Below are 23,288 nucleotides of genomic sequence, written 5' to 3' on the forward strand. Positions count from 1 at the left end.
CCGGCGGACAGCGAGGCCGGCTGTGTCCTTTTGTCGCCGGGGAGGGAGAGGGATGAAGGGGTCGGGCCGGACGCCTGGCTCCGAGGCTGCTCCCGCCGCCGAGGGGCCGCCGCCTCCCCTCAGCCGCCGCGGGACGGCGGGCGAGCCCCTCCCGGGGCCAGGTGCCTGTGCCGGGGAGAGCTCCGAGGCAGCTGCCGGCCCCGCGGCTCCCTCTTCGGCCCGCTGCCCCAGGGCGGGGGGAACCCCGCGGGCAGGGAGCGCGGCTCCCCGGCCGGGCGGTGCGGAGCAGCTCCGGGGAGCTCCCCGGTGAAAGACGTCCGACCCGGTGGGCTTCAGCTCGGTGCAGGGATACCGGAGCAGAGCCCCGCTCCGGGAGACAGCACCGTCCAGCCCTTGTGCAAGTCGCTGTGACAGTATTGCAGACGTGGGGATGAGCAATGCTTCCTGTTGGGCAAAGCAGCTGCTTCGTTCAACAGGATACTTAATAAATCTGCAATAGGCAGATTATTTGGGTTGTGTGTGTGTGTGTATGGTGTTTCAACTGCCTAAAATAATGTCAGTAATTTCCGTGAAATTAGGCAGGTTTTAAGTAGCAGAGGATCTGCTCCAACGCGGATTTGTAGAAGCGCATGAAAATATCAGTTAATAAAGAGAGCCTCTTCCAGAAACTTTCTCCTGTCACATACCCGGTGTACTGCGGTCACAGTACAGCTGGACTCCTTCCTTAACTTGCATCTATTGCACACCTTGCTGTTTGTACTAATTGTACAATCACAGGTACTTTCAGAGTACATAACAGCAATTTCTGTTTAAAAAACATTGCCACCGAAAGGAACACTTCTTAAGGGCCTACATTATTATTCAAATTGATGCTGAGGATGATGTAAAGAAGGAAGCGTGTTCAACAGCACTTCACTGATCTTTCTACAGCAACTTATATCAGCCTCATTATGCTGTTTATACAAACACAGTAAGATGCCGTCCCATTGGTATTACACTACTAATTGGAAATGCTACTTTCAGAAAGAAAAAAGATGGGGTTTAAAGGCCAAAATGGAAACCTGGTTTTAATGTATAACACAGCATTCCTTTCTTTACTGAGGTCCGCTGGATTTATCATTACAAATCCATTCTAACCTATCCAAGCATTTCGTACGCTACACTTATCAATGTATTTAATCAATACAATACTTTTACATTGCTCTTTTGCTGTCATGTTTCACAAATAAATGCTGTCTTAATGTAACGAAAATAGACTGCATCTGGCATAAACTAGCCCGAAATGAATTCTCAGAAGGTTCCAGCCAAGGATGGGGTGGCCATCTGTTTCATTCTTTACAGCCACCCCAGCGCATCCCTGCATAGGTTTGATCTCACAGGTTTGTGGCATGCACTAAACTAGGGCTTGTTCTAGAGTTTGATTAATGTGAAACTATGCAAACTTATTACAAACGGTAATTTGTAATAAACACAATAAACACAAAATACAAATTTTGCAGGTATTTGAGGAGACTGGAAAGTAGGAATGCATAGAAAACAGGCAGCTATGATAAAGAGTCTTTGTAGATCAACGATTCATCTCTTTTTTTGCTCTTTTTTTCTGGTTCAGGAATAGGCAAGCCAAGAATGTCAGCAGCGAATATCTCTGCTGTGATTGCTGCTGGAATTCCTTCTTCAGTCAAAGCTGCTGCACCTGGAGAGCAGTAACAACAGCACAAAACACAACAGTGATGTAAAAATGGCTTTCCAGATCAGTAAAATTTTTAAGCTGCAGTAAGTGGATGGAATGCCTTTAAAGATGTACGAAGTAATCATGAAAAAGTGTTGGTTTACTAGCTTAGTATTTTATGCATTTGTATTGGGGATCGAATCGCGAGGCTGCGAGTCTCACCTTGCGCTCCCTGCCTCAGAGGGGTCAAGGGGCCAACTTTTACACTTCGGCGATTTGATGTGATTTTAGGATCCCAAAGAATCCAGGGATTTCAAAGTGGCTTTGCAGTGCTAGGCAGTTCCCTTCTGGAGATGCACCTTCCCTGCATGTGGCCCACTGCCAACGGCCCTAACCAGATGCTGTTCTGGTGTGGACTGGGACATGAATCGTACAAAACTGTGGTGCTTACTGGCGGTTCCCATTATAATGAGCAGTGCCAGCTGGCTGAAATCAATGCTGCAATTTGCTGTTCTAGACTGGTGTAGACTGGGACATAAATTGTAGACAAATGCAGTAGTTAGCAACAGCTCCGTTACAATGGGCATTGCTGCCTGGATGAAATCAACACTGTAATTTGCATATTGTAGGATTCCTTTTTGCCTGTGGACTTTGGCTTGTAAACCTTCCACTATGTGTTTCTAATTTCAGTTCCAAGCCATCAGATAAACAGCAGTGTAATCTTGTCCGGTCCCAGTTATATTTCATTGTCCATTTATTTTTAGATACACCCATGCAATTGCTGCATGGATGAAGGACAATCTGAGCTCTATGACTATTTTTGCAATCGTGTCTGAGCATTTTTGACAGCTCTTGGCCTAACAGGGTAATGGGTTTGCAATTTAAATTATCCTCTTTGGGAACTGAAGCAATCCTGCTTCTGTGCTGTGTGGAATGCTAATCCTGTACCTGAGGGATCATAGGTGCCTGATCCAGATCCTCCTTCCCCAGGACGCCTGCCCAGCAGGGTGCTCAGACACTGCACCAGCTCCTCCTCTGTCATACGCTCTCCTGTACACAACAAAGCCACACCAGCCTCTTGGGTTATGGTGATGGAACTCAAGGCAACTCAAACAAGAACAGTGTACAAACAAAACAGGACAGTTTGAAAGAGGATTCGGCTTCTCTGAGGTAGAGATACACATCACTGATCAAAATGCATGATCCACACACAGAGAGAACCTCAGTTCTAAGGAAAATCATTCCTGCATATTGGGTTTGGGGCAAAAATGTTTATCAAAGGGAGACATTCTGATGCAGATGGCTCTTTAGGCTACATTGCCCTTGCAGGGGCTCAAGCTTCCATTCCCACCAAAGAATTGCTGGTGCAGGGCAGACCACAGTCCGCGCAGCCCTGCTGTAGCCTTTTCCACATAGAGGACGAAGAGGACGTGCAGGAAAGTCTTGATCTAGTGCCTTGGAATAACCTGGGCATAGCACTTGTTCCCAGTTAGCGGCCAACTCATGCTCTGAATATGTGTGAAAGACTGAAAAGGTGGGATGGTTTAGTTCAGCTGAATCATGGAGAACGCTGTAAAGGTGTATATAAATATGCTTACAGCCAATGCCATAGAGAGGTAAATAACTAACTTCCATTGTCTTGCTCCTGTTGTAAAAGTGCAGCTAAGCATTAAGACAGGTAAAGGGAAATGTTGTTTTACTCGGTACATCACCTGGTAAAACTCCTTGCCACAAAGATCCTTGGAAACTGAGGATTCAACCAGTGTGAGAAAGGTTAGTTATTTACAGGGACGGTGCGAACATTCATAAATAGACAACATTGGGTAGAACAGTTTCATCCCTCCTTTCTTGTCCCCCTTTTTTTTTTTTTAGTTTTATACTACCTTTCCAGAGCTGGTGTGACTGGAGGAGGGAGCAGTGATTCACGTAAGGGTATACTGAAAGGAGGATACAATTTGCCAAGATCCGTACTCATCATTTGACAAGATACCTCAGGCCAGCAGAGATTTCCAGAGCAGTAAAAGAAGTGCAGCTGAGACAATAGATGTGATTATTCAATTTAAAATCCTACGACAGGTGGCTCCGCACGCCTGCCCTGGTTACCAAGCTATAGTTCCAGATTAATTTTTTGCTGCAGTGAATACGTTCTGAAATTGAAAGCAGAACTAGCAAGCATAAAACTAATATTAGAAAAGAAATAACTCACCTCTGTGCTGAAGCAGCAACAGTAAGTCTCCTCTGTCAATAACTTTGTCTCCGTTCTCATTATCGTAACCAAGAACCTGAAATGCTCGTTGTATTCTTTTCATTGACAAGCCAAACACGGGTCGATGATTTATATAAAGTTTGATAAAATCCCCAAAACTGATTGTTGTCACTTGTTCTCCAGTATCCACATACTTGCTGAATTTTACTTCATTTATAATTTCTTCAATCTAAAGATCAAAGCAAAACAGATCATTACGTGGTTTCTTTGTGAAGAGCATCAGGCCACTTTCCAATCTCATGACTGCCAGCGTACCATACTCGTGCACGTACTGGTACCGCAGATGCCACAACCACATCCCAGTAATGAGCTAGCCCTCATCAGGAGAGGATGGACATGGCTAACAGTTACACGCTTACTGTTATGACGATATTGGGTAAAGACGGGGGTAGCAGATAACTAGTCATTTTGGATTTCCTCTTATTTTCTTCCACTAAGCACTTGGTGACTTTGCAGCTGTTACCAGTACCTTTGCCACAGCTGTGTGTCCGCTCTGGGGACAGTGGGCAGACAAACCACAAAGCAGTAAATATACCACCCCACTACAGCAGTACATGCATGAAAGTTCTGACATAACCAGGCTGCACACAGTACACACATACCCTGGTCAGCATAATTAATCTGCCCCCCGCCCTGTCTGATGTGTGTCTGGTGCGGTTCTGCCACTGCACAAGCCAAACCCAAAGTTTGCTCAGTGCAGCTGACATCCTGCACAGCTGGACCATGCTGCTCTCGGGCAAAAGGACAAGCACTGGCTGTGCTGGATACCAGCGGTTTTGCTGAAGTCTGGTGCTGTGAGTCAGTCCAGTTGGCAGCCGTGCAGATGTGTGTCCGAAAAGCAGCATCTGCTCTGTGCCTTTGCTGTACTCATGCCCTTTAGAGATACACGGGCAGCAGAGAAACGCTGGGAGAATTCCCCATGCCAACATGTCCCAAGCCTGCTAATTCCCAGGAAGGGAAACTGGGGCAAGATCTCTCTGGGGAGGACTTTGCATTCAGCCTTGGGCCTTTGTCCTTGTGTCACAAGTTTTTCCACTGAATGAAGCCCAGGGAAGAGGGAAATCTCAGCCATATATTTTTCCTGTAACAAATGTCACACCAGGCGATAACAGTCATTTTCACTCAGCTCTGGCTGATCTGGGATCAGGTTTTATGTCAGCCCCATTGAACTACGAAAGAAAAACGCCAAATCCCAAAAGCTTTGCTAGTGAGCCCAAGCTGCCTTTTCGCCCTTCTGCTTTTTCTTTATTAAACACTCCAGAGAGAGATGAACTTTCTCTCTGGATTTTAATACTGTCCTGCCTGCTTCAGGAAGCAGATTGTAGGTTGCCTGATTTCACAACAGCTTACCACTTCTGTTTCCATGCCTGAAACCCTGTTTTAATTTTGATTTGGGGCTGGGGGGGCTGTTTAACAGTTACTCTTCCAGAAACATTTTCCAGGGGAATATGTTCTCTCTATCACCAAGAAGCAAAAATGAAAAAAACCCAAGGAAAAGATCTAACAAACTACGAGGGGATAACACCACAGCTTGACACAAGGGCAAAGCAGCCCTGGCTCGGACAGACATTTGCTGGTTGCAGGGGCTGCAAAGCAAGCCTGGTAGGTGGTGGCTGCGGCAAAGGTCCTGCCTCCCATCTGCTGGCTCTCCTGGCAGACAGTGTGCCTGGGCAGATGGGGTGACACTGACTCACAGCACCGTCTCAGCAGCCTGTGGGGCTCCTGTGCAATGGCAGAGATGAGCACAGCCTCCTCCGCAGAAAGATGAAGGGAGCACAGTGATGTGCCACTTCCCTTGGGAGAACCCCTTCTGTGTCGAAGTTGGTGCAAAGAGGTCGTTATTTAAATCTCCTTGCATCAGATCCAGTACTTTAATTACCCTTTTGCCAGGTTATAACATTACAAACAAGAGTTGTATACAATTGCAGACTGCCTTGTAGAAACAGCCGCAAAAGGGGAAGAAGCAGCACCTTTATTAAATCAGTTGTCTTTGCTGCAAAATTTGAAGCTAAAAAGCTCTAGAGAAATGTTTGATAGGAAGCTCTACTGCTGCAATCTGAAAGGCAAGCTGAGAGAGACTCCTGCTGAGGTTATCAGTTGTGAAAGAGCTTTAAGTTCCGTAGGAATAAAAGCTGCTGTCTCCATCTAAAATAATTCTTTCATCAGGCCCAGGCAGAACAAAAAAAAAAAAGGCTCTGTCGATGTCCAAATGAGTGATTGCATGGAGCTGGACATTCCCCCCGTGCTGGGAACACACAGAGGGTGACCTGGAGGGACTCAGCCCACGGCCCACCAACCCCACGCTGCACATGAAGCAGCTCAGTCACTAGTTGAAGTCACAGAGAAACCAAAGCACATCACTGCCTGCACACAAGGTACTTTGGCCCATGGAAAGCTGGAGGCTGCTGCCCTTGGGAGCCGAAGGAAGATTCCTTCATTAACTTGCTCAGTTTCTTGCTTCACCTTCTGAAGAAACCCACCCTGCAGTGGTAGCAGAGCACTCAACCTCCAGAAGCCCCCGAGGTCACCTTGTGCTGAACACTTCTGAGCCATGGGGCTCCAGGTTTGCTCAGCCTGTCCCTGCAGCTGCCCAGCTCTCTCAGGAGGAATCACTACTTTCTGAGGAATTTGCTGCCAGATTCTGACCACTACTATATCGATGCAGACCAGGTTAAATAAATCGGAAGCCAGGAAACGTACTCTGGAGCCATCCAGCATGACAATGGTCAGAATCTGGCCCTGAGGACACTTGGTAAATGCAATCAGTCTTGCTCTTTTTTTCTTTTAATAACAACAATAAAAACAACTGACCAACCTTTTCCTCTGATGGATAAAATCCCATTGCTCTCATTACAGAAGGAATTTCCTCCAAGGGAATATGCATTGACACCTGCCTGGTCTCCAGCGTATCAATACCATGGCTGCACAGCTGTGCATAGTAAAAATAGTCTTCCAGTTCCTGTGAGGGATTCAAACAAAATACTGTAAAGTTCAGTTACCAACAGGCACGGAAGATAAGGCTCCTTTTAAGATAGACTAACAGCCATATCAATGAGATTGCTTGTTAAAGGCGAGCTGGACAAAAAATAAAGAAATGTCAGGCCTGTATAAATGAATCTTAAACTCCAGCCAGATGTCACCAGACAGTGTTCATGATGAGCATAATTACCCTGAAGAATTCGCCTTCTCTGCCACCATCCAGTAGATTGTAGAAGGGGATCAAGTCCTCCCCACCCAGGGAAGCAGCAGCATCCAAGGCACTGGCAGAAGCAGAGAAAAGAAGGTACAGGAAGGGTTCATGTGAGGAGAGATTTCACATTTCCCTTTCAAGTTGTTGTTCACAGACACTTTCAATAAATAAATAAAATCCCTCGGCCTCAGAATTCAGGAAAGAAAAGCACTGCCTTGACCCATGTACTATTTTATCATCAGCCTGCACTTCTACAGCATGTTTCATACCCAGGTTTTACATACAATAGCACAGTGTGGGAATTAATTATTACTGAATGGTCCTCTTGTTTAGTGGAATGAGCACAGGGCTGGGAGCCAGGAGCTTTTCCATGGACTTGAGCTTGGTGTCTGGCATTTAGCTTTTCTGCTTCCTTATAGAGATATTGAGGGAGATGAATTAGCTAGATCAGCATTTTAAACATGCAGAGAGGGCTGGGGCTCAGTGTCTGCAATAAACCACACAAACCTAAGCTCCCTGTTCCTTGACCTAACGCATTCTTCCCCAATAACTCAGTGCAATTCATTACTCTACTTCCTCTGCTGTGGCGGGTGACTGTGGCACAGGTGCAGCCTACATTAAACTGAAAGTGTCGGGGTACCACCTCTTTGTTTCAATTTCATAGGCAGTTGGAGCCAAAAGAATCTGTTCAGCTTGTGCAAATGAAAAAGGAAACCAAGCCTGGTAGCACAGTCATGGCGCAGCGTTGCCACACAATACCCCACGCCTGGCAGCAAGGCTGCAGCTTTCACGCACACCTCTGTAGTACTGCTTCCACTGGGTTTTCTGCAAGCTTCACGCTTTTTTTCATAATTAAGTTATTTGGGTATTAAACACAGTGGAGATGCACACGATGCCAGAAGCAGCAATAAAATGATAATTAGCTCATCAAGAGCTTCACTCTGAAAACAAATTACATAGAAATTCAATGTTGCCTGGACCTTGGCCAACCATTATAAAGAAGGATCATTTATATTCTGTTGCCTTCCTTAAAATGTCGCTTATCCTGACCCCCGACTGCTTAAGCCACACGAAGTGGAAAAGAAAATAAATAAGCCCATTGCTTTCCCACTCAGGTTTCCTTTGTTCTGGCACGTGAAGGTGAGCTGGCTCAGCACCTTTTGGGCTTTCTTCTGAGTGAGCAGTACCTGCAAAAAAATGTTTTATGCAGGACCAGCACATGATGTCTTAACCACAAAGCCTTTGTCCTAGGAAGGTGCGGGGCAACAGTTTTACAGGTGCTCTCCAAAAGATGAAAATAGGAGCAAGGGCTAAAAGCCAGTTCCCATGGGGTTGATTTGCCCGAAACCAGGAGATGTGCTCTGTGCTAGTGGGGTGACACGCAGGCCAAAAAGCAACCCAGCCACAGACTGACAGAGACCAAACGATGCTATCTATCTTTTCTAGCTCTGGCACAGGCTAAGATCCCTTCCCAGTCCTTGAAGGGTGAAGGTGAAGCTTGCTCTGTGCCGCCTCAACTGTTTTCAGCTCATTCGCAGCTGCCTGCTCCCATTCCATGTACATGTGTATCTACTGGGCTTCTGCAGCCTCGCTCACAAGGGGAGAGCCCTCTGCCCTGCCCATGTATTGCAACGAGCAGCTTTGGTCCTTGACACGCAAAGAAACCAAAATATATATCCTGCCCCTGCTGTGTTACCTGCCCGCCATGTGGGAGCACACGTCTGGCACCACTGCCCAAGGGAATTGGCAGAGGGAAGTTGCACACTTGCAGAGAGAAGCAGAAGAAACCTGGCAGGGTTTATCACTGACACTCCATGCCAAAGCCTGGAAATCCTCATTTGCAAAAGCAGCCTTCAGTCCTCCAGCCACCCCATTTACTGCAGTCCATTTACTCATGTAAGCAAAGCTTTATAGGATTAAGGTGGCTTGTCCTAAATCCAGTCTTCAAATGCTGGGGGGATTTCCTAGCAAATGCTGGCCGATCCCATTTGGAGAGCGGACACTTTTGTATCAGCAACCACCCTGTACACCCCTCCTGCAGCCAGTGCCGCTCCTCTGATCCCCTGCCTAACCCTGACAATCTCCCATCACACTGGCCAGGCCCTCACAAGGACCCAAAAAAATCCTCTGCCCAGCTTCCTACCATTTGGGTACTGCTTCCCAGACCAGGGTATTTTATAGGTTTCATGGCCACCACCTGCAAGCTCTGCTGGTTTAATCCCCCTATTGACTATGTGGCTACATAGAGGGAAGAAAAGCCCCCCCCAGAGTGCATCCCTCCTGTTCCAGCTGCCACCCCACATAGCTACTTGGGGCCACACGGGTCATTACGATCTAAGCTGACCCCACTACCAGGCCACCACCCCCAGCATGGCACATGCCCACCATGCCAAGCTGTCTGTAGGTGCTGAGCTAGGGCTTTTGAAAACCCGGTGTGAATGCAGGGCACAAAGCCCCTGGTAACAAACCCAGCTGCAGGCCAGGTGTCTGGGAGCTGGCAGCCCCCAGGGCTGGGCAGAGATGCTGCCAGCATTGATTCATGCCCCTTTCGGCATGTGGTGGGTCTCCTGCTTTCTTCTGCTTGCATGAGTGCTGGGACCTGTCCTCCACCCTGTGACCCCTGCTGCCAGATGTGGTTTGTTGGCCTGGGAAGAGGGTAAAGCTGCTTTGCCACCTGCCCCAAAAGGACCTGTGCTCAAGAAAGCCCTGCAAAGAAACACTACCCGCGCAGCCTCCTGCTGTGCTGCCCCATCAGTGGGGCACTGCCCTCTACACCGGGATAACCACAGAAATAGCTGGGACACCTGGCTTTAACTCCTCTGGACACAAACAGAGACCTTTTGGGACAAAAGCCCCATTCTCAATGTAAATGCTGGGGAAAATTTGCTTCAGCTGCGTTGGCCAAGCAGCTGTAGAAAGCCATAACAAGACTCCTTTCTCCTTCCTCTGGTACTCACTTTAGGTTGACCTCCCATTTCATAACAGTGCAGTCGTTGCCCCCCGCTGTAAAGACGTAGCGCCCATCATAGGAGCTAGCGAGGTTGGAGACGCCACCCGGATGGCAAATGAAAGCTGAGGACTTGTGGGGGTTGCCATCGACTGGTAAAATCTGCAAGCCCACCTGGAAGGAAAGAGGGAGCCTGGGAGGCCTGGGGGTCCCACAGGAGGGCTGGGGGACCCAGGGGAGGGCTGCACGCTGGGGCAGTGCTGCGCCCTCCTCCCAGGACCTCGCTCAGCTCTCAGGCAGGACCAGCCCACACATAGTTTTGACTGTGGTGAAATTACCCCAAGGACCTCCCCAAAGGACCTTTACAAGTGGGGGCTCTTGTACAGCTGGGGCTCCGTACCTTGTCCTTTGTAACGTACACCAGATAGTGTTTCTGGGAGTCCGTAGTGTTTGTTGTTGGGAGGATTTGCATCTTCTCCAATGGGGAGCCATAAGTCGGTCCCAAAAGGGTCTTCCTAAAGGTAAACAACATTTTCATCCATTCTAGGGCTTGCGAAGCACTTTCCCCTCTCTGAACAGTGTGCTGTGCACGAGGATGGGTAGATATGGGGAGGTATGGTGGTGGCAAAGACTTTGTATCACTGGCTGAGAGGACAGGATAGGGCCGAGTCCCTGGCTAGAAGGGATCACACTGGGGATAGAAGAGGAATTTAGGGCTCAGGGATCATTCAGTCCTTGTGCTTTGCTCATGTGGGATACTGTCTCTTTACCTGATGCCCAACTGCTGTGTCTCAAGCCCAAGGTGCTGGGCAGACTGAGACCCACCTGCAGCCACAACCTAACTAGATGATACATTAGTTAACAGCAGAGTGGACACAAGGATGGAGCAACCTGGCGGCCCTAGAGTCATCCCAAGATCACAGATGGGCAGATACAGGCTCACGAGTGGGAGTAAGGCAGACATCAGACAGAGGAGAACATAGAGCCAGGGTGGGGCTCACAGGTAGTGGCAGACCTGAACCTCTCCTTCACCTGCACATTTTGGTTGTAGTATCGTAGAGCTTCATTTTGTAGCAGTTGTTGGCAGTGAGGATAAAGGACTCAGTGCTGAGCTGTGGGTACCAAGCCAAGCACAGGGGCACAGCAATCTGCTCTACCCGGTCCCTGTGCAAGACCACCAGGTGGTCCTTGCTGCTGCTGTTCAGGTCATATTCCACCTGGAGGAAAGACAAGGAAACACAGTAACTCCCCTGTGATCTGCCAGCATCTTGGACCCTGCGGATTGACTGGATCTAGCTTCTCCTGCAGCCCCCAGAGCAAGTAGTCCACAGTAGCAGAGTCTTAGCCCTGAACCGTGGGCAGATCTGCCCTGAGACCAGGCTGACAAACAACCCCCTTGTGACAGAGCTGGTGGGGGGAGGGTTGGGAGCTGCATAACCAAAGACTGAGTCTCCCTCAATACCCCTGTCCAGCCCCCCAGCTTTAACCACAAATCTCCACCGCCCCTTAGACTCTCACATCAACTTACCAGCTGCCGGTCCTCCCCAAGGCTCAGGAGCCTGGGCTTGTTGCTGTCCAACTGGACCCCAAAAAGGATGCTCCGGATGGGTTTGTAGTGGGAGTGCAGCCCTGCGAGGTGTTCCCAGCATCTTCTCCCATTTCGCCAGACTCTCTTGTAAACAGTCACCGAGTATTTCTCATCCTGGAACAACAGCCAAAGGTCAACAAGCCACAATGCCTGGGCACATCCCCTGGCTGGCAGCAGACAGCTCAGCACGTCCCCTCTGGGCTTAGCTCAGCCCTTCCAGTTTGGTGAGTCCCACCAGGAGGGTTAGAGTCACGGCCAGGATAAAGCATTGGGTCAGACAGATTGGGGCAGCTACTCCCAAGGGCAGCACAGCAGTGGTCCTCAGCCTGGCCGGAGCACCCTAACTGGCTGGAGGCATTGCCTGCTGTGCTGTCACAGCAGAGGGGCAATAGATCAAGTTTGGTGACTCCCCAGAAATCACGAGGAAGATGCTTCCCACTGCTGTGCCCTCGCATCCATGCATGAAGGGAGAATCTTTTTCTTTGCACAGATAATCACCAGTTGCTAAAACCTCTGTGCCGAACTGCTTCAACACTCCCTCAATGCTTACACACCGAGACATGGGACCAAGGGAGCAACCCCCGTTGCAGTGCACCAGCCAGGAAGAAACCCCTGCTACAGCCCTTCCTACAGATGGATGCAGAGCTACGGCTTGTCACTAAAGTCGGCGATGGGACACTGCCAGCAGCAGGTCTGTGGAGCGGCTGTGGCTGGTGACGTTTTTGCAAGAGTGACTCTTCAAGCCAGGAAAAGCATTTCAGAGTCATGAAGCCCCAGGGGAGGGCCAGCCCTCCGCACCACTCACTCCGCCGAGCCTCACGGGATGGCCGGCAGTTCCCAGTCCCACTGAAAGCTGCACCGTGAGCAACACATGTAAATCACCGAGAGGAAAAAACAAGCTTACAGCGGTTGCGAGGTACTCCGAATCGTGAGAGAAGCTAATATGAGTCACAGGACCCCAAGAGAACTTGAACTCTTTGCAGCTGGACTGAAGGGAAATGGCATCAAGGATGTAAACACTTCCATCAGTAAAACCAGCAGCCAGAAAATAACCTGAAAGGCATGCCAGAAAACTCTCACCCCACAATTGCTCCTCCCAGGAAGCCCAGTGCTTGGCACGTGGAGAGGTCAGGATACCTTTGGGGTCATAGGACAAGCACTGGATGCCAGCCTTGGGGAATATCCTGCTGACGAGGTACTGAGGCTGCTGGTAGTCCCACACCTTCAGCAGCCCACAGTGACTCCCCACCGCAATGAGTGCCTCCCGGGGGTGACAGGCGATGGCATTCACAGCTTTCGTCGCCTCTTCCATGACTTTTTCAAAGTTTGCCCTATCTGTTGCAACATGGAGCACAGTTGCATCAGAGGTTGAAAGGATAAAGTTCCTGTTTAGTGTGAGAGAAACAGAATTTGATGAATCAGACTAGCTGGCTCATGTCCCTCCAAGCTATATTACACACCAGTCTTTTTGGAAACTCAGTTGGACAATCACTTAAATTTTGCAATATGCAAACACTTTTTGACCTGGAAGGCAGGTGGCACTTTGTATTCACGACCTGGTAAATCTCCATGGGCAGACACTGGAGCCAGTTCCATTTTCTACTTGGGTAGGCAAGCCAGAAGATGAATGACATCTGGGTAGCTTTTGCCATTTGCAAGTCACTGGTGCGTGAGATGGACAAATGAGCAATTGAAGATACTCTGAATAGTCTTTTCACATGTCTCCATGCCACCATTGTCAATGGTTCCATGCTGACCATGCTGCCACGGACAAGGTCAGAGGACAGTTTCAGTCCCGCACCACAGACAGAGCAGCTGCCTGTCCGTCCACTCAGCCGCACTGACCGTAACACAGCAAAGAGGATCCCACTGCATCGTTGGTGATGTGTAAAGCTAGACATCTGAATAATTATGCACGTTACAGAACACGCATATAATCATCAGTCCACCTGAGGACTGAGAACCTGGGCCCAGTTAAAGGGTCAAAAGAGGACTGTGCAAAGACCTAGGCACTGCACAGACACGAGTGGCTGCATCACATCAGCAGCATGAGCGGGAGCCAGCCTCTTTGCTAGATGGCCCATGACAGCCATCAGTTTATGCACATCTGGTGCGGACGCTGAAGGATGCTGTGTCTCTTGCATGCCTTAGCTAGGGTCTTCAGCCATACCCAATCCCACCAGCCTGGCAAAACAAGCAGGCTCAAGCCTTCCCCTTGAGTTTCCTGCCTTTTGTGCTGCTCAGAGCAGCTGCAAGCAGCGGGAGCTGCAGCAGTGACCCAGGAAGAAGGACGAGACAACAGAGACTGACAGGGAAAACTAAACCGTTCCCCAGGGCGCTGCTCCAGGCTGGAGAGGAATCTGTCCCACATGGCTCTTTGGAAAACATGTGCGGCTGAGAACAGACGTTTCCAGGAGAGCCTTAACAGGAGTGGCAGACATATGGTTTGCAGGCTGGATTGAGCCACAGAACAGCTTCATCTGGCCTGCAGACTCCCTATAAATCCTCAGGCACAGCTACATCACACAGAGAAGGAACGAGGTGCTGGCAGGCAGGCTGGGGCTGTCCCAAGCTCATGAGTGGGTGTGCTGCAACCCAGCACCAGCACCGCTGGGGCATCTCTGCACCACCACTGCCCCAATTAGCTTGCCCAGCCTTGATAACATCTAACTGGAAATAGCCATCCACGGGAGGGGTTGCAGGGGGGGATTAAGGGGCCCAGTGGGAGCTGGAGGCGCAGCATTAGCACTGCCTGGTGTGCCGGGTACGTGACAGAGGAGCTGTGCACCCCGGGACCAGCTGATCATCCCTGTGCCTGTCTTAATGCTTCCCTCACCCGCAACAAGGCATCACATCAGGTTCAGAATTTAGGATGTGCTGGAGCCCACCAGGGTTTTCGCAGCCCCTGGGTGATGCCTGGGGGCTGCAGACAGAGAGGGGCTGCCCAGAAGACAGCCTGCTGCTTCTCTGTTGGTGGGCAGGTGGGACCAATACTCAAAAATCTGTGGCGAAGGGGGATAAAGGGGCATGTTCCTTCCCTGCCCCTGTCCTGCCCAGAAGTCCAGGGTTGAAACCTTCCAGCTGAGGCAGAAGGCCACGGGGCAGCTTCCAGCCAAACACCTCCCCAGCTTTCAAGCTGCAGGGCAAACGCAGAAGACCTGTGTTTGTGAAGGGGCACTCACCTGGTGATGAAGGGCTGGCTGCCAGCAACGCAGGAGGTGGTTCCTGATCCTCCCAGTGCCTCCCCAGCAGGATCAGGAGGGGTTTTGGAGAAGGAGATGGACTGAATGGAACCCACTTTGCTGTGGCTGTAGCAGGTGAGGAGCCGCAGCTGCCCATCGTAGAATTTAACCTGACCTTTCACATCACCTGTTACTATGCAGCTGCAAGGAGGGGAAAGCCTTTAATCAACACAGACTGAGAACTCCCAAATATTTCTTGGATAGCATCCTTGGACAGAAACAAATCGCTTCCCCTTTTCTCCGCAATGGTGTGTGGGAAGAGCCCCACACAGCTGTGCAGGGGGCAAGCCCAGGGCTGTGCAGAGAGCACCAGGCTCTGCTGTGACTCTGCAGTGTCCCCTGCCCTGTCCCCAAGGCTGTCAAGGCATTTGGTGGCTGTCTGCTCCCTCTGCCGGTAAAGGCCAGGAGGCTGAGCAAGGCTCATCCATGCTCCCTGACCGTGGTGGCCCAGTGTCCGAGCTACTCCAGCCCAGCTGGCATCACATCACCACGAGTTTTCAATCCTTTTTTTTTTTTTTTTTTTTCCTCCAGCTAAATTCATTGCTGGAAAAAGCCGCAGCAATAACTCATAAATCAGCAGTCCTTCCCTGCATGAATTTCCCTGGTCCTCAGATGCTGCCAAGTGACTTAAAACTGCAGCACGTGGCTGTAGTTCATCAGCGTTAGCTCTGCCGTTCTCACGGCTGAGATGTCCAAGGATTGTACCCTACAGCTACGGAAAACTGCCGTCCCGTTACCTCTCAAACACCTTGAGCACGGTAAGGCTGTCCTTCTGTATCGGTACCAACTTGATGGCCTTCACGCTGTGCGGCTTGGCCCGCAGCTCCCTGGAGGGGATGTGGGGACCGACCGTGTCCCACACCACCAGCTTCCCGGCCGAGGTGCCCGTCAGAGCTTGCAAGTTGTTAAAATGAAAAACCGACTGGCTGAAGCGTCCCACCGTGCTCTTGAAGGTCTGCAGAGAGAGCAGCAGGGCTCTGCGTTCATCCTGGGCGCTGGATCTCCCCTCTTCAAGCAGAGATGGTTCTGCTTGGGCCCTCGTGTGACATTCCCTCCCTGTCCCACGGCAGGACCATCAGAGGCAAGAGCCCCAGGAGAAGATGCAGTGGGGCATCTCCAGGAGAGAGAGCCCCTCTTGACCTCAGCTCAGGCAATCCTGGCTTGCCCCTTCAGGAGACTGAGGGGGGCAGGCTGGGGACACAGCCACTGTTTTTTCTTAAAGGGTTGGGAAGGGAGGAAAGCCAAGAGGGTGACATGCTCTGGTCCCCCCTGCACTCACCTGGCTGCTCAGGAGTGGTGCTCCATACTGCAAACCAGCATTGCCCTGGGGAAAGCAGAGAGAAGGTCCAGGACAAGCATTTTGGAACCGTGTCCTGCAGTGCCAGCGTGTCTCCCCCCCCATCACCTGGGCACTGATCCCACACTGTGGTGACCAAAGCAGGGCTTCTAGGGCAGAAGGGCTCCAAGACATTCCAGAGAGCACAAAACACCCTTTCCCAAAAACTACTGGCTGGCATAAGGCACACAAAGGGCCCATGGGCAGGCAGGGGTGGGAGAGGCAGGGAACATCGCTACCACAGCTGGGACCAACCCCAGCGATGTGCTGCCCAGGCCACCTTCAAGTCTAGCGAGGGCAGGGAGTGCGGAGAGGGGAGGGCAGCGGCAAAGCTGCCAGGCGTGACCCCAGTGGGGGGCAGACAACTGGCCCCCAGCCCACACTGCTTTGCTAGCGTGCGGTCTCCCGTGCCACCTCCCAGCCCTGTGGGAGCACATCTGGCTTCCCACGTCCCTACTTACCCACAGGTAAAATATCACCTGGGTTTTGCTGTTGCTGACAAATTCATAGGGATTTTGAGGGTTAAAAATGACATAATCCTGAAATTAAAAGGTGAGCCTCGCATTAACACCAAGCTGAGCAATGCTTTCTGCTTAGTCTTTCATGCAAAACATCTGCTTTTATCCAAAACCCGCTCCACCACCCGCACTGAACTGAATACAGAGGCCAAATGCCCAGCGAAACAGCAGAGCTGTGCGCAGGGCAGTGCCAGGGCTGCTGTGGAGGACATCCCACCAGGGTCCCCTCCACATCCCACGCCTGTCAGCCAGTGGAGGAGCACCAATAACATCCCCAAGATGCTCTGTTGCATTGGGGCACAGCAGGGATGGGGTGTGACCCTGCCTCCCATCTTCAGCCAGCATCTGCCCAGCAGCCCTGTACTGGGGGGGGGCATGGGTGAGCAGGTGAGAACAGGGCTGCCCAGTCCAGCCCAGTCAGGCTCCTCTGAACCCCTCGGCTGCGGTCACCCACCTGGTACCCAAACTCAGGCTTCAGCTCTGTGCTGCACATGGGTTTCTCCGTGGGCGAAGTCCACTTCCAAACACAAACTCTCTGGCAGAGAAGGGAAAACCCAAGGGACATTTGTGACTTTCTGGAAGCTCGGGGGAGCCAGGTGAACCCCATTCTTTCCAGCTGCAGTGGATGGTGGGGCATAAAAGTGGTGGAGCAGGATAAAACCAGCAGTAGAACACTTGATTTCAGGAAATAACACTAGAAATTGCTTCAGTTAAAGTGCACTGGAGTCAGAAGCTTAAGATCCATTTTCTCAACTCTGCAACATTTACTTTAATGAAATCCAGGTCTGTCTTCCAATGGATCAGCAAAACCAAGCCATCACTCTGCAAACCCACTCCACCTCCCTTCTGCTCTCCCCATCCTAATCCCCCCTCCCCTGGGCTGCACTAGGAAAAAATTCCAGGGATCCACCCTGCAAAGCTGTCAAAGAGGAGATATTTTTTCTACCTGCACTGTACCAGAGCTAATGGTGGCCAGATACTTCGCATCCTGGGAAATAGCAATAGCACCGACCCCATCCTCTGGGTGACTCTCGAAGATGGTGCGTACCGGTATCCTATGGAACAGAGGCCCCGTGGGTGCTCACGGCAGTACAGGGGGTTCAAGGCAATTGCTTGGTGAAATCTATGACACAGCCCACCCCAGTCTGCATGGGGGAAGGAGTCTGCAAATGCCAGTGCTGCTGCAGGAGCAGCCAGCACTGCGACTGATGCTCAACTTCCTCTCCATCCCTTCCTCCCAGGTAAATGGCTCTGAGAAGCAAGCTCTCATGCAAGATACAATCACTCACAAGTGATCTCTTAAGGAAACACTACAGCTTGGAGACATGATGTATTTAGTCTGGGGGAGTTCAGCCCCATCTCAGTGTCTTATGGGTCTGGGTGATGCGAGGATAATGAAGCCCTCTGTTTGGGTTTGGCTCCTTTAATGATTTACTTTGTCCCCCTGTTTCTCCCATGTCACACTTAGCTGAGACTGGAGTCAGTCTTAAGTGATTTACCGGACACTGGAGGTTTCCAAGGAGGAGGTTCCTGGGAGCTTACCCAGAGAAGGAGTCCCACACAATGATCAGAGCATCTGGCCCTTGGTCGGCAGTTGCAACCCAGCGCCTGTCCTCACTTACACACAGGCAAGAAATGACATTCGTGTGGCCCTGGGGAGAGAGCAGCAGCAAAGTGCCTTGGAGGCTTCAGACCCAGTGGCTCTTCAAAGCATTCATCAGACTGCTTTGCTCTGAGATCCCCTTGTCTTCCCTCCCGAGGGCCCTGCGCTCCCATCCCTCCAGCCCAACTTTTGCATCTCATTTTTCACAGGCTCTCCCGAGCCCATCACCCCATCCTTGTGCCTGGCGCTGGCTGCAGCTCCCGGAGCCAAGAACCAGCAGGGAGGAGGGGGCCACGCTGCACGTGCCACTCGTGAGCACCATCACAGTCCAACACAAAGTGCCTTCTACAAACACACTTTGGGAATTACAACAGGCGTGTGAGCAAAATTATGCACGTGTATGGGCTGCTCCTCAATTCAGTTATAGGGGACCGCTAAGCACTGAGCACCAGGAAAAGGGAGGGAGGGAGAGAGTTTGGGAGAAGGGGAAGAGGAGGGAGATGTGGGGGATGCATGCCAGACCTGCAGGTGGTACTGCCTGTTCCCCAGGACATCATGGATGACCACCGTGTGGGAGGAGACGTAGAGGAGCACCCGGTCTTCCCCATCCATCAGGCTGTGCACAGCCAGGCTGCTGTTGTAGCCAAACACCCAGGACAGGCTCTGCGGGGAAGAGGTGGCTCCTGGCTCTTAGCAGCCGGGATAAAGAAACCACAAAAGGTCTCTGGAGTGCTGGAAAAGAGCTGGGAGGAGCACCAGGTACTGTGCCGACCATCATGATGGCACTGTGCCCGTTAGTACTCACAAGGGGGTGAAGGCTGGTCTGCCTGTCCTGCTGGAAGAGCATCCCCGGCACAGCTGCCCACACCAAGCTGGCAGAGCCATCATGCCCATCATCATCATCCTTGCTCCTCTGCTGGGTTTCCTGCTCCCTGCAGCCTGAGCGAGGGCTGGAAATGCCCTGCTGGGACCGAGGCGGTGCTGGAGGTGGTCCAGGGTGTCCAGCACCCTCCAGGCATGATGGCCCAGCAGCATCTTTCCCCAGGGCAGTCCTTGAGGCAGCTGTGTCCTGCCTCACAGCCCAGGTGCTGGGCAGAGTGCCTGGGATCTCCATCCCTGAAGGAGACCCCAGGGGACTCAATGGTGCATCTGCTCCAGCATCTTCTGGTGCTCCTTCCTTCTCCTTGGCAGCAGCACGGGGCACCTTGGAAAGGGAGAGAGGTTTCAGTGGATGCTGGCTTCTGGGCTGGTCCATCCAGGGGCTGCCCTGTGGTTAGTGGGAACGCACCCCAGCACGTCTCCGATCCAACCTACATCACTCTTGAGGCAGGCTCCAATACCAAGATACTCTGCTCCTACAGATATGTGCCAGGGGAAAAAAAATGCCATGGAAAATTCCCCACCAGTCACTTCTCTTCCTGCACATCTGACCTTGCCCTCTTTGCACCTCCACAGCACCCTTTGTCTCACACCAGCACCTCTTCCAGACAGCTCCTATCACCTGGACTGAGATGCCAGAGTTTCTCCTCCAAAACTAACCTATAGGTCTTTCGAATGCAAAGTCTGGCTTTTTTGCTGTCCATCCCCTGACTATCCCCCGTGCAATGGTTATTGACTGCTGCGGTGGGGCACACGGTCACAAGGTGGAGAGGGAGCAACGGCAAACAGGTTAAAAACTGGGGAATCAAGTCCTGGGACTGAGATGTGCAAAGGGCTCTGCAGCAATCCCCGCTCTGCTGCCCAGCAGACAGAAAGTGAGGGCAAAATTCCCACCACCACCTCCCTCGGCCCCTTGCCAGCCTATTAATAAATGTGTTAAATAGCACCGGGGTGGCAGAGCTCTCAGCAGCCCCCGGACAGGCTTTTCCCAGTTTGAGCACTGGCCACTTCATCTTGTTCTTGGGATCCACATCAGCTTTTGCCTCTCCCCATGGGGCTACTTGATTTCCTACAGCAATCTCTCAGGCACGATACAAACCTCATTTCTGATTCCGAGGGCAGGATAACATTTCACCCAGTGCGGGGACCAGGCTGGGTTCCCTCTGGCCTCTGTTCTGCTCACACAACCCCCAGGCAGCCCAAGTACTCAGCAAATATTGATGGCTGGGCTGAGACTACACAGAGATGCTGCATCTGCCCAGCCCTGCTGGCAAGGTCCCCACCTCCCTGGGGACATCTTCTTGGGAGAAACCATATCCAGGAGACACTACCCCCTGGTCCTGGAGGTGGGGGCTCCACTCCCATCAGGACCTGCCTACAGACCCTGTGTGGGCACTGTCCTCACCTGCCCAGCCAGCACGGTCTCCTGAGCTGCGTGTCCATCCTGGGATGTCTCCTTGGGCTTGCTGCTTGCTCCTGCTCTTCCCTGGGTTGGCTCCTCCGGTGTAACTTCACATGAACCATCCATCTGCACCTTCACCCTCTTCCCGGGGTGCTGGGGCGTGGAGATGCTCTGAAACACTCCCTGCCCGTCTCAGGGTTTGGCTGCACAAGCACCTGGAATTGGGCACAGCAGGAGGAAAAGGCACCTGTGAAGCTGGGAAACAGCTCCCAGAGCCCCTTTTCAGCGACAGCGACACTCCTGCCCGGTGCAAGCAAGCCCAGCACCACCCCGGGGACACCAGCTGAGCTCAGGCTCCCCCAGGCACCGACGCTGTCCCTGGGATGGGGTTGTGTCACAGGCTGTGCAAGTAGCAGGGCTGCTCCTGGGCAGCACCTGCTTCATGTCCAGCTTCACGGGTCTGGATTTGTGCCAACACCGAAACCTCACGCACAAGGAGCTTTCACAGCGGTGGGAAGGGGGGCCCTAAGGGGAACCCCCTCCCTTTGGCCCCAGCAGGCAGGACGGGTGCTCAGGGATGGCCGTGGCCCCACAGGTCTCACCGGGGTCACTACAGAGCTGTTCCCAAGCCCCTTCCAAGCCTTGGTGCCTCCCCAGCTGCCCCGTGCTGCGCCCCCCCCCCCCCGGACCCCCCGCGCTCACCCTCACACCGCTCCCGCTCTGTTTGCATCCAACTGCTGTTCCCAGGCAACGGCCGCAACCGACGGCCGCGGTGACAGCCCGGAACCGCCGGGGGGCCCGGGGGGGGTGGGTGGGGGGGGGGGTGGGCGGCTGTACGAGGAGAGACGGAGGGGACCCCTTGTCCCACCAGCTGCCACGGAGAGGTGTCGCAGCCCCCCTGCGCAAAGCAGGGATCTGGTAGCGGGGGGAGGGGGGGACGACGACGACACATTCAGCCCTTCAACCCTGCCCGAGCCCAAATCCTACCAACGGCTGTGACAAAGACTCTCTCGGCATCACCAGATCCCTTTGGGACCAAACCCTCGCCCTGCCCAGGGAATGGGATGAGGGATCTTCACCCCATATCCCCACCCCCCAGTTCAGTGTAGGCAGCTTCTGCTCCCGTGGCACCCCTGAGCAGGACAAGCAGAATCAAAATGAGAAAAAGCAGCTTCCAACCACCGCCAGGTCCCCCCAGCGTCCCCAGCTCTCTGCCAGCATGGCCCTCGCACAGGGGACCCCGTCCCCAGGGATCACTCCAAGCTCACACCCTCAGCACCACAGAGAATCGGCTCCAAGTGCTCCCAACACTGTTTTCAGCCTTCCTGTTACACTCAAATAATAATTTCTACATCTAATTTGTTTTTCCTTCTGCCCAGCAAGAGCCTTGTACCCTGCTGGGAGAGGAAAGGAATTCGTGCTCACATCATCTCCTCCACCTGAAGATGCTGCACAGAGGGGGGTCACCAAAACACGGCTGCTCCCAAATCCTCCTCTACCTGCTGCTTCAAATCAGGGGAGTTTCAGGGATTCGGGAGCAGGGATTCGGTCCGTAAACCCCATCTCTGCCACCTCGCTCAGCACGCCAGCACCTGCTCATCACGCTTGCTCAGACACGGTGCTTTTCTTCCCACTGGCAGCATCCAGTCCACATTCCCCAATTGCAGACGGTACAGGGAGTCACCTCTGCTCTCCAGCATGGAAATCCTGTTTATTCCAAATGAGAGCAGCTGCTCTTCTGCTCTGGTCCTATGCAGAGGTTTGAGAGTGGTCCGAGGAAGAAGCTCAGACCTTACCCATCCACAGTAGGTTTTGCAACGTAATCCGTGTTTATTACACTCATCGGGTTCACTCAACCTGTCCCACTTAGGACACTGAAGCAGAGAGGCTGAAGACACAGTGGCCAGGACATGGTTAGGGGACACACTTCTGCAAAAGCCTTGCAGAGCTGAGAGCCCTGTGGAGCACACGGGCACTCTCCACACCGAAAGGGAAATGAGTTCACCGAGAGGAGGAATTAACCTGGCTGATGGGGCTGGACGAACACTCCAACCCCATTTCAGGAGCAGCACAGAAAGCTGGGATTTTCTAGGTCATTTTATCCCGGGAGGCACAGATGCAGAGGCCCTGAAGGATGCGTCCCGTAAGCTTTGTCTTCTCCTGGACTGCTACCTAGACCCAGATTCATCTGCAGCTTGGGTAAACGCTGGTCACAGCTGGGACACCCAGACATATTTCCCAAGCACTCGTGGCCAAGGCCAGCCCATAGACAGTGTGACATTTCAGCTGCCAGTTGATACCCATTTATCAAAAAAAGTACATTTATCCATGTACTTACACCTACATTCTGTCCTACAGGGACAATACAGGGGCAGCTTGCAGACATGGGTAAGGTCCCCTGTTTAGAAACTGCAGCAACACCTACAAATACGCCCCTCCTTTTGCAAAAAGGCTCCCAAACCTGACATGGGCACGGAAAAATTCTTGTTTAACCCAAGTCTGTTGGCACTGTGGTCCCACACAGAGGCCCAGCCCTCCTACAGGACGACCCCACGGGGGTACTTACCTTGGAACTGCAGACAGGGACATCGCACTGCTTTCCAGTGCCATTTCACAGGGGATTTAGGAGACGCAGTAGCCTCTCATGG

The 23,288-nt window shown here is 52.1% G+C and overlaps 1 protein-coding gene across 1 annotated transcript; it reads right to left on the reverse strand.

Moving 5' to 3' along the window:
• Window positions 1–49: 49 nt before the first annotated feature.
• CFAP251 (cilia and flagella associated protein 251) lies at window positions 50–23,229 on the reverse strand. The gene is made up of 25 exons (XM_055702332.1): window positions 23,207–23,229; window positions 22,985–22,992; window positions 21,351–21,538; window positions 20,644–20,811; window positions 19,454–19,563; window positions 19,165–19,309; window positions 18,882–19,022; window positions 18,299–18,408; window positions 17,703–17,811; window positions 17,211–17,291; window positions 16,700–16,777; window positions 16,182–16,226; window positions 15,640–15,857; window positions 14,843–15,043; window positions 12,798–13,045; window positions 12,565–12,713; window positions 11,601–11,774; window positions 11,105–11,289; window positions 10,473–10,587; window positions 10,083–10,246; window positions 7,105–7,195; window positions 6,751–6,894; window positions 3,896–4,104; window positions 2,618–2,766; window positions 50–1,693 (listed from the first exon to the last, which is right to left on the reverse strand). Exons 1-25 carry the CDS (start codon window positions 23,227–23,229, stop codon window positions 1,545–1,547), a joined length of 3,402 nt encoding a protein of 1,133 aa, XP_055558307.1. The 3' UTR covers window positions 50–1,544.
• Between the last annotated feature and the right edge of the window lie 59 nt (window positions 23,230–23,288).

Source organism: Falco cherrug, chromosome 1 (genome assembly GCF_023634085.1).
Source record: "Falco cherrug isolate bFalChe1 chromosome 1, bFalChe1.pri, whole genome shotgun sequence".
NCBI lineage: Eukaryota > Metazoa > Chordata > Aves > Falconiformes > Falconidae > Falco > Falco cherrug.